Genomic DNA, 17,405 nt, shown 5'->3' with positions numbered 1-17,405 from the left:
TGTCTGGGGACCTTGGAGGTCTTGCTCAAGAGGAAAACAAAGAGAGGAAAACTCAGAAGAGGCAATTTCCACTGACATTGCTATGGATCACTGGAACTTCAGGTTCTCTGACAAATTCTAAATTAAGCTAGTGACAAGTGAGGCACTAAATTGTTGTTGTATAGTGCCACGCAGCCCATAGAACCTAAGAAGATAGTACTAATTAGTGGCATGATTCTGTGAGAAAATTGTTACATTACAGTGTATAGTCTACTCTCTACATCCTTCATTTGATAGAATATAATAACAGTAGACCAAGAGCTATAAGGTACTCCATGTTTCTTGTTCTGTACTAGTGAAAATAATCCTACAGAACATCTAGGAGAATGAAAGGAAAATAGTAGTTTCTAGGAGAAGGGAAGAGAAGTGGGAGAACTGAGAATCTTATCTCAGATACTGAACTTGTGTTGGATTTACTGTTCCAATGCTGTTTGTAGGGCAGAATCTCCTCAACAATAACAACCAATAATGACTGTTCAATAAGCTGCAACTGTGGAATTCATCACATATATCACCGCTGATCTACAATGGGTCAATTCCTCCTTTTAGGAAGGAAAGAAACCAGGCTATATAGCCTGTAGTACAGATATGACAGAATAAGGGTAATTTCGGTGCAGATGCGTAGTCTGTGTAAACACACAGACATGGTTTATGTATTTCCATTTGTTGCTTATATGGATGAAGAACACAATGACTTTTGCTTTTTTTTGTTGTGCTGGTGTTTTATTCAAAGTTGTTAGTGTGCATCCTTGGAATGGATTACTCAGGTGCAATTATAAGAAAGCACAGTAAGCTACAGAAATAACAAGATACCTGGAAAAACCCCCACAGGATTTCTTAAAAAAAGATTCAACTCTTTTCATGGGCCTGAGAAGCACAAAAAGCAAAATAATAGCTATGTGCCGAGAAGACCATGTTTGAGTCATCTACCACATGACCTTGAAGTTACTACCTATTTACAGGTCAGCTTTAAAGTATTTTCTTCCTCGTTTGTTTTTTCTGCATCATATAAGGGCAGAAGTTCAAAATAACTATTTCAGTACCAGTCTATCTTTAATTCTGCTTTATCTTGGCTTGGTTTAAAGTGATGTTCCTTTATAGTGCAATATATGCAGATTTACAATATGAATGCTGGAAATGCCAGACTCCTGACATTTGGATCAGAGTCTGTGATGCCTAATTAAAAAAGATACATAGTTAGAACCCATTCATCCCATCTTGTTTATCTGAATGTCAATGAGAAGCTAAATATAAATTTTGCAAAATCCTAAGTGAGTCCTAGTAAGTATCTTCTCCTCAAAAATTCGTATAATTCTGAACTAATTCTGTAGATGGCTTGTTTTAAATGAAGTCTGACGAGTATTTTCATGGAGAGTTTGAATGGTAGGATTACTGCCTCAATATTTATTACTTTCAGACCATTTCATAGATATTCCAGTAAAAAAAGGCAACAAGAAAATAATGTTACTGTAAGGGGGACATATTTGATAATACCAGCTAGATGACGTAAATGATAGTACTAGCTTTATGATTTATCAGCTAGCATTCCTACATCAATACATTTGGTGACGAGTGGCATCCCGCAGGGGTCCGTATTGGGACCGGTACTGTTTAATATCTTCATCAATGACATAAACAGTGGGCTCGAGTGCACCCTCAGCAAGTTGGCAGATGACACCAAGCTGAGTGGTACGGTCGACACACCAGAGGGACAGGATGCCATCCAGAGGGACCTGGACAAGCTGGAGAAGTGGGCCCGTGCGAACCTCATGAGGTTTAACAAGGCCAAGTGCAAGGTCCTGCACCTGGGTCGGGGCAACCCCCAGTATCAATACAGGCTGGGGGATGAAGGGATGGAGAGCAGCCCTGCCCAGAAGGACTTGGGGGTACTGGTGGATGAAAAGCTGGACATGAGCCAGCAATGTGCGCTCGCAGCCCAGAAGGCCAGCTGTATCCTGGGCTGCATCAAAAGCAGCGTGGCCAGCAGGTCGAGGGAGGTGATTCTGCCCCTCTGCTCTGCCCTGGTGAGACCCCACCTGGAGTCCTGCATCCAGCTCTGGAGCCCTCAGCATAAGAAAGACGCAGACCTGTTGGAGCGGGTCCAGAAGAGGGCCACGAAAATGATCAGGGGGATGGAACACCTCTCCTGTGAAGAAAGGCTGAGAGAGTTGGGGTTGTTCAGCCTGGAGAAGAGGAGGCTTTGGGGAGACCTTACTGGAGCCTATCAGTACTTAAAGGGGGCTTATAAAAAAGGTGGCAGCAAACTTTTTAGCAGGGCCTGTTGCGACAGGACAAGGGGGAATGGCTTTAAACTGAAGGGGGGTAGATTCAGACTAGATATAAGGAAGACATTTTTGACGCTGAGGGTGGTGAAACACTGGCCCAGGTTGCCCAGAGAGGTGGTGGATGCCCCATCCCTGGACACATTCAAGGTCAGGTTGGATGGGGCTCTGAGCAACCTGATGTAGTTGAAGATGTCCCTGCCCACGGCAGGGGGGTTGGACTAGATGACCTTTAGAGGTCCCTTCCAACCCAAACTAGTCTATGATTCTATCAAAACCCTCAAATCTCTATCTGATAGAATTCTAAAATACTTTATCAAATGGTCTTTGTTAAAGGCTTAAGAATGTGGGCAGTCTACTTTATTTCTTGCAGTCACTGTTAGGAGTATATGTGCCCTCTGTGTTGAATTTCTCTAGAGTCATATATCCTGTTTTGGATCTTAATCCTTGCTTGTTAATTTAAAGTCCTTTAAGATAACCTATGAAAAGTGTCTGTAGAGTATTTTACCTTCTGGGTAATCTAAATAATCTGTGTTGCTTCTTTCTTGCCCTTAATATATACATCTAATGACTCTGCATTCTCTGTCTTAGGTGGCAGACTGCATAAGAATAGTTCTTACTCTACGCTTGAATCTCATTCTCTGTATGCCCTGCAATCACCATTCCATATCTCTCTTCAGATTAAAATAATATATTATTAAGACTAAGCTATTTCTTTTTATAGTTGCTAACAATACAAATGAAGCTAGGTAACAGCAAGTGAGAGCTAAATATTAATAGAGAAGTATCTAGACACTCTTACAGGATGTCTTTTTTCTTTTCTTTTAAATCTGTCTATTTTCAACACAAACTAATGTGACAGGATATGTGTGCTAAAATTAATCATTCCCCATGTTGATAATGCTTCATGGATTACCCATTTGCTTTGGTAGTTTTGTGTCAATATGCAGATTTTCTTACCCTGATGTAGTATTTTTCTAATGTAAACCACAGAGTATTTTTATTAGTTTCTCCTCAGGTATCTGGATACTTACAAGGAAAAGAGACTTTGGAGGATGTTACTTTTCTTGTTCCTTAAATGCAGTGAATAATTAATCCTTAGCATTAGATCCAGTAATTTTTATGAAATATTTCCTGTCAGTATAATATTTAATTAATTCATGTAATCCTGCTTCTCTGTAGAAGCTACATGCTATTAAACAGCTTGAATCCCAATATATTCAAAATATGTTTTTGCATAATTTGATACTTTATAGAAGGGAAAAAAGGTAAATATTTTAACTGCAAATTAGAAGACTGAAAAGATATTATCAGCTAGCAAAGGTAGTTTTAATGGTCTTGGTATTTCATTGTTTTTGTTGGATTCGCTATCAAAGGATGTTGAACTATTTTGGAAGGATGACCAGAAGTTTGAGAAAGGAGGTGTGCCTAGTTCTGATACTGTTACATTATACCACCCATAAGACTCATGTACCAAGTTTTTCAGAACATGGAGAGGAGAAACAGTAGCTTAAAAGTAAAGGCATCATCTCTTGTAGTTGACCACCAGAAATCATCCACTATGCCGATAGTTAATCTCAGTACTTCTATTTATTCCACAGGGCAGATGAAAGAATACCTGTTTTTTGGTGGCTAAATCAGCGATACCAAGTTGGGGGAGATGTAGTGTTGCTCAAGCAGAACAGCAAATATGATGGCTTCCATGAAGCTCTGTTTCATACGACAGTAGCATATAAAACTTAATTAGCAGTAGCCTCAGCAATTTGTAGAACTAGGATTTATTGATAATACACAGTGTCAAAGCAGGTCTCCCACCAGTAGCCAGGTATTCTTCTGCTACCCACTTAACTTCTTTAGTGGTGTTTTAGGCCATGCACCTTGCTTGAATACTTTTCTCATATTACCCTGCCTAACATTTCTTTAGCAGCTGGATCAGCTGTGGTACATCCATAACTGTCCCTGACCTTTTTCTTAGAATTTTTTACTTATACTTAAGTATGAATTCTAGTAAACGTTTTATTCTTCTGCCTTCTAGCCCCATGGATGCCCAGACTCCAAATCACTTATGTATTCCAACTTTTAGCTAACTACCTGTCAATAGAACTAATTTTTGAAGTTAATTGTGTTAATATGCTACAACTCGTAACTGTGGCTTTCCTACCTGATAATATAATGCAGCTAAAGCAACGGAAGCAAATTATTGTCATGTTGTATTATTTATGCCACTCTACCACATAGATCACAATTTTTAATAGAATCATTTAGTACTGGAATTGTAACATCTGTTTTCCATTTCAAGGATCAGCACTTCATGTTTTCAAATGCCTGGCACCAGCTGCATTCTATTGTATACATAGTCCTAAATCCCTATTAAGTCCACCACTGAATATTTCATCCAGATTGTCCCTTGTTTCTCTCAAGGGTTTTTATTTAAATTAATTTTGGCTTACAGTTGGCTGTAATTCTTGAACAGTGTCTTTCATGCTAACTTGTAACTTAAGAGTTTCTTGAACCACTTTGCAAAAATAGTTGAGCAATACAGAAGATGTGTAGATAGTGCAAGTCAAAAGTACCTCTTCTAAGAGAGAACACTTTGCAAGAAAATGTTTTAAGGGACAGATGTGTTCTAGACCTCCTCATATTGATAGGCAAGCAGTAGTCCTGTCCAAAATCCTTTTGGTGGGCAGGATGCATTTACCTTTGTCTTCTCGTTCACCTCGTATTCACAATCCTAATATTTTTACATTCATAGTAGGAATGTTGTGTGTGATGTGGCTCGAAAAGTGACATCTGCTTTTGGATTCCTTAAATGTGTACTACATGATGAAAACCAACTGTGAATTCTTCATTGACCAAGGCTGCCTTTCACCATTGTGAGAGTGTACTGGCCTGTTAAGTTGGGTGTTAATGTATTTGGCACCCACTTTACATCTCAACCTTCCAGAGTTGTACAAGGAGACTATCTGAGATTTCAGACCTATCTGCTTATCTAGCATAACTTCTAATCTTTATATCTGTTGACATAGTTAAGATTTATTCATGTTCCCACAGCAAATATTGGAAAGAACACTCACAGTGGATTCCAGTTTGTATCACTTCTTTCCTTAACATCATTTTTTCTTGCTGATGTATCACACTGTATTAGGCAATGTGATAAGGGGATTTATGTTTGCTGCGTATACATGTGCTTAAATGTAATGAATACCACATCCTGAGAGAAGTTAGAAGTTGGTTCGTATTTTTATATGAATGTATGTTAGCCAAGTAGCAAGGTGGTACTTCTTAAATTTATAGTCATAACAGAAAAAAGAAAAAAAAATGCTGAATTATCTGTTCAGTACAGTTGCATGTATTCTACATTTTTGGTTAATTTAGGTGAATTCTGTTTACCAGCCTAGTTCTACAAGGATGACTACTATTCCAAATCTCGGCACAGCTTCAAGCGGCTGTTTAAAATCAGAAAGAAAACAGAATCAGCTTGCCAGAAAGGTGTTTCTTTCATCTTCCCAAAATTACTCTGGACCATGGCCCAGGACATCCTAAGTATTGAGTCCTGGACCAGTAACAGGTGTCTGATCCAATATGTCATGACCTGTCAGTGCTAGAAGTCTGTGCTTTATACAGTTAGAAAGGGAGATTCCCATAGAACACGTGGGACACAGGCTTGCTATATGATATCCTTGCTGGGTCTGGAAATATTAGAGAGTACACAGTCATTTTTATACGCCCGCCTAAACTCTGTTAAGCAAATGTCAAGGTTTTCTAGAATGTATTAGTTGTAACTGGCCTTTTCTTCTGAAACCTATGCAATATTCATCTTTACAGTACATCATTTCCATGGAAGCCTCAGTAGGTACCCCAGTAAAGATTTTTAATTTTTCTTTGTAAAATCGTAATTTGTTGCTAAATACCTGTTCTGTTGGTATGTAAAATGCATATATAAGTGCACTCTGCATAATATGTATAGTTTATTTATATCTTATTATTTATTGTATTTATTATTTTATTTATCTTGTGTTATGTATTTATTATCTTATTATTTATCTTATTTATATACTTGTGGTTCTGTGGCTTTTTCCTCATTGTCAGTTGCTGGTTTCAGATTATTAGGTCCTTGTCTCCAGTAATTCATTCTTTGTATCTTTCTCAGTCATTTCTGTGCAAGAGTATTTAAGCATTGCAGGCACTTTTTGTGACACATGCTCCTTTTACCCTATATGGGAAGAATTCCAAATAGTACAGCCAAAGATTGACAGCTGTTTTGTATGTCAGTCAACATTTGACTAAGAATGACATGTGAGTTTAAAACAGGGTTGATACTTATTCGCTACAAAGGAATCCCATTTGTACTGGTTGGTTGTGTTTCTTCTGTGAAAAGTAGTTCTGTTCAGACTGACCCACAGTAGCTCTGCATTATGTTCTCAATGAATAAAACACACTTTTCTCTATTCTCTTTTGTTTTCTAAGAGGAAGAAAATTCTATTAACCTCTGTGGGACTCAGTAGTGATGGAGAACACCATTAAACATTTATACTAGCGATTCATATTGTATAACACCTCATACTTGAAAGGATTCCCTCCATAAAACAACTTGCTGGCAGTGGAAATTTCCTGAAAGTCACTGTATAATGTAGGCTAAGTACCACTACATTTCCGGCCAAAAAATAGATGGTAGAGAAAGTGTAAATACTATCAGCAAAATATCCTTCAAGGAGGACTAGTACAGAGATTAATCGGTCATTGGGCACAGCTGTCTTAAATTTAGATCACTCACATTTTTCAGATTGTTTCAGCAGGTCTGAAATCATATTGTATGATTTGATATAGTGACATTTATAATTCCTATGTTTAAGCAAATGCATTACTTTGTTAGTAATGCATTTTGAAGCAAAACACAAAAATTGAACTCGTACATGATTTTAAGATTTCCGCCAAGCAATGCAAATGCGAGATGTTAAACTAAGTGTTTCTATTTGAATCCAAAACCTCTTTGCAGTCATGCAACAATCTGCTCACACTAGATTTGATAGGATGGAACAGATTTTTAGTTATCAGGTTTTCCCACCATTGAAACACAGAGTGCTCGGGAATCTTCTTCATTCTCTTGCTTCGTGACTACAAATAGGTATCGTTGTCAAGCTCCATATGATCCTGGCAGTGATGAGTTAGATGGTTTTATCTGTGTTTCTTGGATAGTCTTAAAAAGATGTTGGGTGTTAAATATTTGTATTGGAACTAAGCAGACTCTGGCTTGCAGTTTAGAACATTTTTCGCAGCAAGGGCCAAGCGTTAATATTGGGAATAGGAAAGAAATACACTGATGCCAAGGCTCAGGATACTCCCTATGTTGTAAGTTGGTGGGATCAAAAAATTCTTTTTCTTCTCCCTCTTACTTGGATGTTTGCTTCCAGGAAAGATCATAAAACAATAATTAACCATTTTTTCATCAAGAATTTTGCAAGAATTTGCAAATATTTTTGGCAATTTGAAATAATAGAACAATATTCTGTCATTTATTTTGAACGTTTTCCATCAAATGATTACATTTCATAAAACGTGATAGGCTTCTGTTCTACTGGCTTATGTAATATTTCATTCTTATCTGAATGAGAATGAGAAGTTCTTTTTCGCATGTGCCAGTTAATCATATAGGTAGGTGATAAGTGTTCATCATAAATGTTATTTAAATTCTGTAAATACAAAACAGCAAGATCAATGAACAGAAAATGTTTCTGTAAAAGAGGAGATAGTCTCTACAGTATGTGCACTTTTAAAGTGCAGTAAGTTGGAAAGATTTTTTTTCTGGTTTGTGTCAAATCTTTAACATTTTTTTCTGCCATTTAATTTACATTATTTTAAATTATTTAATTTTTTTTTAAACTGTCCTGTCCCAGTGTGTGTTACTGAGTGGGTTGAAGATTTTCTACTCAGTGAACAGGAGGATCGCTTCTGTAACTGTCTAGATGCAGTATAAAGACTCTTTAGAAAGCTCTTTTGGTGAGAATAGGCTCAGTGCTCAATTTTAGAGGTGATTAAGATGACACTTTATATATAAAGTAGTTCTGCTTTTGTAAAAAGCCCATTTTGGATCATAACAAAATCGTAACTCTTCACCTCTTTTCTGACTAGAGCTACAGGAACTATGTTGTTAGGAGAGTCTTTTCTTTCAGCTGAGGAGGGTGTCATCAACAATGATCAATGCATTAGTGTTCTTTAGTGTGTTCTTGTATTTTTGGTAACAGGCTGTAAAAACCTGTCGGCTAACTTGAAATCCCCAAGTCTGTGAACCCTCTGGTTTTTATTGCCTTTTTGCATACAGAAGAACAAGGGAAGAAGTTGCTGAAATGCTAATTCACAAAATCTTTTCAGGATTGAATGTCCTCTGAAAGTCATACTGTCCTCAGTTGTTATATCTGAAGTCTGCAGTTGTAAGATCTTGGAAAAAGAAATCTTATTTTATTTTGCAGAGCATTGGCTGTGACGACTATCTGGGTTCAGACAAGGTGATTGACAAGTGTGGAATATGTGGAGGGGACAACACTGCTTGCAAGGTTGTGTCTGGAGTTTTCAAACACACACTAACAAATCTTGGCTACCACAAGATAGTGGAAATTCCTGAAGGAGCTACTAAAATCAACATTACTGAGATGTCAAAGAGCAACAACTATTTGGGTAAGTTGCATCTCAGTGAATAAAGCATTCTTTGTGTGCTAGTGCAACTGGGTGGAGGTTATGCCAGGAAAGGCCTTCTAAGCAGTGTGAAATAGATGTCAAGAACAAGCAGGAGAAGGGGGGGGGGGAATCATTAAACAGGCATTTTGATCAGAACTAACTGGCAGTTTATAATTCTGTCTTGATCTCGCATGACAAACACCGTAGACCTGTTACCATCTACTTCCCTGTCCGTCTGACTTGGCTTTGGTGTTTCCTATTAGTTGGTTCCGCTGTGCTGATTACGCTTCCCACGTCGTTAACCTTCTCTGAGTGGTCAAGAATCCAGCCAAGCGGCATGCTCATTTATGTAAAGTGTATCGAGGCTGCTTGAGGAGAAAAAAGCATCCTCTGATTACCTAAAAAATTCAGTTCTTTTAAAATGAAAGTATATCAAAATTGTATTGAGATAACGTGATATTGAGGTGGTATCCGCAGAATGCAAGGTCATTTTTACAATTGTTTATTCTGAAGCAGGTCATTAATTCAAAACCATAGAGGATCCTGGAATATTTATATTAACATCATAGCATCTTGTGTTATATTTCTAGATCTGTCTAGTGTGCTCAAATTAGAGATTATGGGGAATTTCTACAGATCTGTGTCTCTCTTGTGTGCATTTGTGAACTGTGCCATTCCCTGTTGTAACCTCTCACGTTCCCAGGTTACAAAGCCCTTCGTTTGCCTACATTTGTGCTTCTGTTTTGGAGCCAGTTCTGCTGAATGGACTGGAAAGATTTGTAAAACCTGCCCCTCGCCCTTTAATTTCTCTTCACCTGTCAGTCCATCCTTAGATCTGTCTTAAAAATTACCACAGCAAATAATAAAAATGGAGCTACACAAGGCCTTTCTTGCTAGCTTGGTGTAATTATTACTAGAACTATCTAGCTGAACTGGAAGTTTCAAATCCCAGTACTCTTGTTTGACAGCTGTTTTATCTCACTTCTGGCTGGTAGGCATCTCAGCTACTGCTCAAGTACAAGAAAGGCAAGTGCTCATTATTGAATTGCTTGTCTCGTCTGTTCTGCTTTCTGCTCCTTAATTCCTGCTGGAGCTGTTCTACAGAAACATTTGCCTGTAGATGGGAGTTTATTATGGGGAACAGTCTCAACTGTAATGTGAACTCCATAATTTTACCAAAAAAGTGACTCTTCAAAAGTGAAGAAATAATATAAGCTACCCACAGTCCAAGAAAACCAAATGTTCTGCACCTCTTGTAGGGTGATCTTACCAGTTCTAATTTGTCCTGGTTTCATCCAAATGTATTTTTCATACATTATACACACCTATATACACTAGCATTCATTTTTTCATGTGAACGATTTGTATAGCATCCATCAACGCTAACTTGTTTGATGGAAAAAACCCAATAATTCTATCTAAAGAGCTTCCATAGATACTTGTACATTCAGTAGAAAATGGCTGAGAATGCAGCTTACTTGTTGGCAGGACGGTGGAAGTAGCTACGTTACTAATATATAAAATCATGGAGTTGAATGTAATTTTTCTGTCAGATTTACATGCCAGCATCTGAAAACAGCTGGCAGAAAAATTCCCTTAACTATGTTAGAATGTCCTGAGCCACTTGAACATTTTTGAAATGGGCAGGACAGAAAAAGAGTAACATTTTTGCTTAAAAATAACCAGGCTGTTGGCATGTATGGGAAAGCGGCAAAGTTTTTCTTTCCCATGCTACTCCTTATCTCCTTATCCCCTGAGGTTTATGCTATCATCTTTTCTTTCTTTTTGTTTGTTTTTTTTTTTATCCGTTTCATATGTTTCATTTTAAAGCTGCTGGTATGGATTTAGTCTGCTAAATTTGCCAGCTCCCTCCCCTGTTAGGAATTCTTGAGGCTGCAGTTCCAGCTAGAAGGACTCCAGCCTCTCTGCTTACACCGTTACGTGATAAACTTGGTTTATTGAGGCAGGTGAGTTGCACCAGTACAGGAATGAACATGTTCTAACAGATCAGAAAACTGAAACTAGAGAAAGGTTTATCAAGCAATTTATTGGACAAGTGAAATGGTAATTGGGAGGTTGTTTTTTGGCATATTGGTGGTCACAAATTTCTCACTGATAAAACAGCATTCAAAATTTAGACGTGCACATTTTTATAGAGCACATAACACTGGTAGAGCTGGGAAGCTTGAAAACTCAGATCTGGTACTTACTGGTTTCTCTGTATTTATGGTAATAAGCAGAAGCCTTGAACTTTAAAAATAATAATAAAAAAATCTTAAACTCATCCTTATGCTGCAGCAGCAACAAGAAAAACAACCCAGCAGCCATTCCTTTAAGCCTGTAGTTGAATGCTTTGCAAAACTGAAGTGTCAGGTCCCTGTTCTGTCATAGTCCAGCTGTAGCCATCAGAGCTGCTTGTAAGCAACATTCTTCTTGTTGCAAGGAGGGTAAGGTAGTTGCTTTTGGTTTTCCTTTCACTTTGCACAGTTTATGGTTTCTTCAATTCAAAATCATAAGTCAGCTCAAGGTCACTAAAATTCTTTTAGATGGTGACAGCAGATGTTTCTGGGAATCTGAGTTATTCTGCTTGTCTCTGCTCAGGAGACTGTCTTGAGTTCCATGTGGTTTCATTAAACAATTTTTACAAAGCTCCACACCTTTTCACTGCTTTGTCAAAAGTACTAAGCAAAAAAGCAATCAGGAAAGTGTGTTTTCACAAGGAAGTATTTCTGTAAAATCAGGAGGTACTGGAAAAAGCAGGCAAGAATGTGAGGTTTCTTACCCAAAGAATTTCAAACTCAGCTAAAAGTCATCCAAACATTTGAAAGCTGCTCCATACTGCTTTTGTAAACTTTTTTGTAGTAATCTATTGCTCATTGTTGCAAAACCTGTGACCCTCATAAAAAGCATAGTTCTAATGGTGATGCTGAAGATGATGGTAGCTTATTAAGGTTTACCAATTGTAAGTATTGCATTTTTGGTTTTTGCACACAAGTTGGAGTGATTGCAGAATAAAATTTATAAGTTCTTGCTACTTGAAAACAATAAACTCCTGTTAAAAGAAAAAACATGACAGTGGTATATGAAGCTTTTAGTGTTTCTGGAACATGTCATTATCTGGGTAGTCAGGATATTCAGATTAAAGGAGACAGGCTACTTCAGTGGTTGTTCAACTGGTTGTTCATGTAACTTTATAATTAACATTTCACAAAAACTACAAAATCATAGATTCCTTGTGCATCTAGTGATCTAAACTATTTTATTTCTGTATGCCTTAAAACCCTTCAACAAAATAGTTTGTGTTTTCTTCTGCTTATGTTTTCTTTATTTGGGTGTTCTCCTGTTTTTGAATGAATAAATTTCATACAGCACAAACATAATCTTTTCTTCTCCCTGCCCCCCCCCCTCCCCCCCATGTGCTAAAAATCCTTTTAGGTTTTCCATTTCTTGAAGATCTTTACTGTAGGAAGAGTGTCGGTCTGATAAAGGAAAATATTTTAACAGTCAGATTGAGAATGGCCTGCGACATTAATTGGTGTTTCTTAGTAAGCCAAAATGAACTACCTGCAATAGAGCCATAAGACAGATCAGAAATTCCCCAGGAAACATCTTGTATTTTTTCTTGTGTGTGTGTGTGTGTGTTCGGAAAGCAAGCAGTCCAGTTTTGGACTGCTAAATAATAGCTATTAATAACTATTAATAATGTATTAATCAGTCTATATATTTACTCTAGTATTTTTTTTTACAGTTAGAAGCAAAAGCTATGTATTACAATTTAGGTTTAGACTCTATGAAGTGTAAACAAGGCTGTACAGTCCTAAGCTATGTATGGAATGACTTGCTTCTCAAAGTAGTTTTCAGCAATATTTTCTTACTGGCTGATGTGTTAGACCTTTCGGCAACAGAACTGCTGACCTTGGACAGACTTTTCCATTGGCAAAGCACTTCTGTCACATGCTAGTCTTGTACAGAAAAGAGACAAAGACATACTTTTTATCCCACTGGTAATCATCAGCTGGCCAGTTCTCATACACTGAAGTGGGAAGCTTGCCACTGAATTAAGTAGGACCACAATACCTTAAGTGGGACCAGTACGTTACAGCACTTATGCTGCAAAACATGTGGTTTTGAGTATAAATACTTAGCATCTTTGGGATTGGGATTTGGGATAATGGCAGAATTTTAAAGCCAAATGACATGAATCCGAAGTGATTATTTGGAAGGTGCTTTTTTGTATGTTGGGTCTTGAGAACCTAATTCAAAGAAGCTGGTTGTTATCCATAGCCTCAACAGCAAGAGAATCTGATGGGAAAGAGGTATCAATAGTAAGAATTAAAATTTAGCTTAATACAAGAGTGAAAGATACAATGGTTGAAAATGCATTAGTTTTGAAATACACTTACCATGTGTAATGAACTTACTCTAATTGGAAAGAATCTGGTAATGTCCCGTAACTCAAGCAACAGTTTGTTTCTGGAGCAGTTGTCTGAATCTGGAGTCATATGACTTTGAGACTCAGTTCTGCAAACGGTACCAGACATACTGCCTGCTATCGTTGGCAGTAGATGTTTATGAGATATCTTATGAAAGGCAAAGTATATACGTTAGAGTTTTTGCAAGTCTCTTAACATTTTGTGCCTTACCTGAATACTATTTACTACAAAGATGTTTCATAGTGAAATTTATTTCATTGCTAATTGTAAAGCTCTTTACAGTTGCTTCAGGGAATATATTATGTATTTCAATTTTGTTTTTCATGGAATCAAGTTATTTCAGCCACTAAATGAGATAGGGAGATCTTTGGATCTAATCCGTTTTCCCTGCTTTCTGTAAAATGATACTGTGCTATTCTAGTATCGTCTATTAGCACATGCCAGTATACAGTATTTGTGAGTTACACATTAATATTTTTTTTAACAAAAGTCCAAGAGACGTTAATAGCATTCTTGTGAATATTGGCGTGCCTGAACATGAACATGGATTTAAGGAATTTGTTGTAAGAAAACAACAGTGGCTGATACTAAAGGGGCTGTGAAAAGATTCTCTAAAAAATATTTTGATTCAGTATTCCCTGCAGCAGATAACATTCAAACAATATGTCTCATGATGAAATATTGTTAGCAGCTCTTGAGCTTAAAATAACGTTTTGAAATCAGTTTAGAGATTCAAATTTACAGCAAATAAAGGAATTAGATCAGAACACTGGCAGAGAATTTAGAAGATAAACATTGTTAGAGGCACTGCTATATCACATGATCATATGAAAAGTTTTATAATTTATATATTAGCAATTAACTCATTGATTTCCTTCATGTGATGCTAATTAGATCAATTAATACACATTAAAATACACATTTTTTAAATTGCTCTTAATGATTTTTTTTAAAATACAAGATTAAAAAGGTTTCTGTGCAAAAAAATTTGCAACAGATACTATATAGTAATATGGAGGAGAGGATGTGTGTTTGAATTTTCAGGGCTTGGAATGAACATGCAAGAATATACCAAGGAGGAAAGATTTTCTATTTTCTCAATTACTTTATATACAAGGGATCTGCTTATAATAAACTTCTGTTACAGTGCTTACGTGTAGTGCTTAGGTGTGCACTGGGTTCAGTGGCTGTCCCAAATAAGTAGTGAGAGCTCTCAGTGCACCATTGGTAATTCTTACATTTCTATTCAGAAACAAAATCTGCAGTTTTTTCATTTGAGTTTACCAAGTGCTGCAACCCAAAGGTATGCTATTATGTATGTTTATTGTGATGGACTTGTGAAACCCTCACAAGGACTTCGACATTGTATTTCTTATGGTGTATATTATTGAGTGCATCCCTGTATGTGTCAGTCTGTGCATTAGAGTTGGAGTGTGTATCTCATGTACAGCTTACTGAATGCATTACTTATAAACTATGTAATTACAATATCTGGATTAGAATAACTGTTTTTTTTACCTTTTGTCCTTGGTCCTCTTGCCTGTTCTCTGCTGGAGTTAAACAACAAAGACATTTCTTTGTACAGACAACAATGTGCTCCAAACTGTGAAGAAAAGATTTAAGGAATCAATTCTTAAATAAACTGAAATTCAGCACAGCAAGTTCAAGCCGTAAGGAAATTTCAGAGTAAATTATTAATATCTGAAGAGGCAGTTAGAACCTCTGTGTAAACTTAACCAGAACATTTTGAATAATATTCCTAAAATACGCTTTTTATGACTAGGAATCCTAGCAAATCTGTTGTGCAGTTACTTCCTGAATACTGAACGGAAGAGTCAGGAAATACTACACAGAAAGAGGAACAACTTGGTTTTTTGGAAAATGTTTGCAAAATCAAGCATTCCTATAAAAACATGGTAATGGTAATATCAATTGATAACTCCTGCGAATTTGCTTCTGCCTTATCTGCTTATTTCCACTCTCAGTCTTTTCCTTCTGTGCTTCATATTTTACTTTTGGTTTGATATTTTCTGACTCTACAAAATTGGCCATTAATAGAAGCTTAACCAATTTTTGGCCACCTCAAAAGGTTCGATTCTACGTCAGTTTTGGAAGAGACCTGATGAGCAGAGAAGATTCTAATTTTTTCCACTTCACTTAATTCAGTTTAGTTAGCATTGGTTGCTTAATTGTAGATATATTGATTATCTGAATTAATAATAATTTGAATTAATTGCTGTCTGCGTGGCCATGCTTTAATTCAAAACTAACACAGGTCTACTAAGAGAGTTGTCTTTCTCAACATGGATTTAAAAACAGCCTCAGTACTGAAGTGTCTAATGCTGACCTATCCAGGAAAATGCTTTTCCATGACTGTTGTTTTATGCACAGAAGCTCAGAGTCTGATCAGACAACATGCATTTTTTAGCAACTACCCAGTCCAGTGCATGTGAGTTAATATTACACTAATTGCTGACAGATTCACTTCAGGATTTACGTTTAGACTACATGTGCTGGCCTGAGAGTCTCAATGGGTTGCATTTCCTTAAGCCAAAAAGTTAAGTCCAGTATTGTGGTTAGTTGGTCATGGCAAAACTTGTTTACATGGGTGATTTTTGATGATTTCATGATCTTCCTCTGCAAACTGTAGTTTCAGTGGGTGTGGGGCCTACAGCCTACTCTTACTTTGGGTCATGATAATTACCTTTAACATAGCCAGTCTGGCTACCACATTCTGTTTGGAGGATTCAAGACAATGGTGAAGAGGCATGAGGAGTCTCTGTTTTATGTCTGCAGACGACAGAAATCTTAGAAGAATATTCTGTCAAGAATTTTTGGGTCAGTCTGAGTTTGGATCTTGCCTTCTGCGGTCATATTCCTGTCACAATGAGCGTGGTTTTTCCCTATTAAAAAAGTCATAGCTAGGATGAAGTGTTCACTGTGGTACATTTAACAGTCTTTGTACTTTCTTCTGTATACTAATTGCCTTATTGATAACATTCTATTTATTAAACCATTCCTTCCTAAAAGGTGATGATAGGTTACAGGACAATTGCGATTACTGCTTATGCTTTCTAGCCACAGTTGTATGTGTGTTGTCACGTGGGTTAGTTCATTATGGGATTTGGAAGGCCTTTTCTGTGGAGATGCTAGATAAACATCTGGGACACACAAAGCCAGGGAGAGCGTAGATCTTTCACTTGTAAAAGCCTTTAAAAGATAATGATTTTTGAAAACAATATGAGCTTTTCATCAAATTTAAAAGAACAAAAACAGAAAAATCCAGCACTGAAGAATCACGGTGGGACAGCTTCACGTGAGGTATAGGATGGGAGGCAATCTAAAATCCGATGTAGACACTCCTGAGGCTGTAAAGGGGATTTCACTTACGATCTGATACAGTGCTACTTGAAGTCCTTGCAGGTTATGTCAGTATTTGACCTTTGGAGTTCAGCCTATGTTTGAGGATAATGCATGTGTAGATAAGTTATTATGGAGAATAAAGACTGTCACAAGTTTGCTTCTAATGCAAAAGAATAATTGGAGGCAGTATATTAAGACAGACAGAAATGTGCAATAGCTATCTTTCTAACACTTCTTACCTGAAGATCGTTACTAAGATGCCTGGTTCTTCATGCACACACACCAACATTTACATATCCTTTGAATTATTGTCCTTAAAATAGTTTCAAATTGATTTTCTGCAGGGAGAGTTTCTTTCACTAAATAAATGTTCATCTTATTGCAGCCAACATGTATTACTTGGCTAGGGTGATCACTTACTAAAACTCTTGAAGTTGTTAAGATTTTGGATGAAATTCAACCCTGGTGTTAATGAATTCAACTCCACTGAATTCAAGTTGCACAGGAGTCTTACCTAGTCTAATGACCTATAGTTGAACCAGAATATATCTAGGACATTATTCTTTGCTGACCATATATTTTTTCAATACCAGTGTTGCTTAAATAATTACATTCT

The 17,405-nt window shown here is 37.0% G+C and overlaps 1 protein-coding gene across 1 annotated transcript in view; it reads left to right on the top strand.

The window, feature by feature from the left end:
• THSD4 (thrombospondin type 1 domain containing 4) overlaps positions 1-17,405 on the top strand; it is a 332,056-nt gene that overhangs the window by 252,597 nt on the left and 62,054 nt on the right. The window contains exon 8 of the mRNA XM_076348305.1: positions 8,789-8,993. Coding sequence (XP_076204420.1) covers positions 8,789-8,993 — 205 coding nt within the window. The remainder of the gene's footprint in view (positions 1-8,788; positions 8,994-17,405) is intronic.

Source organism: Aptenodytes patagonicus, chromosome 10 (genome assembly GCF_965638725.1).
Source record: "Aptenodytes patagonicus chromosome 10, bAptPat1.pri.cur, whole genome shotgun sequence".
Lineage (NCBI taxonomy): Eukaryota > Metazoa > Chordata > Aves > Sphenisciformes > Spheniscidae > Aptenodytes > Aptenodytes patagonicus.
Note: the sequence above shows the minus strand (reverse complement) of the source record. Positions and strands in the feature narration are given on the sequence as shown.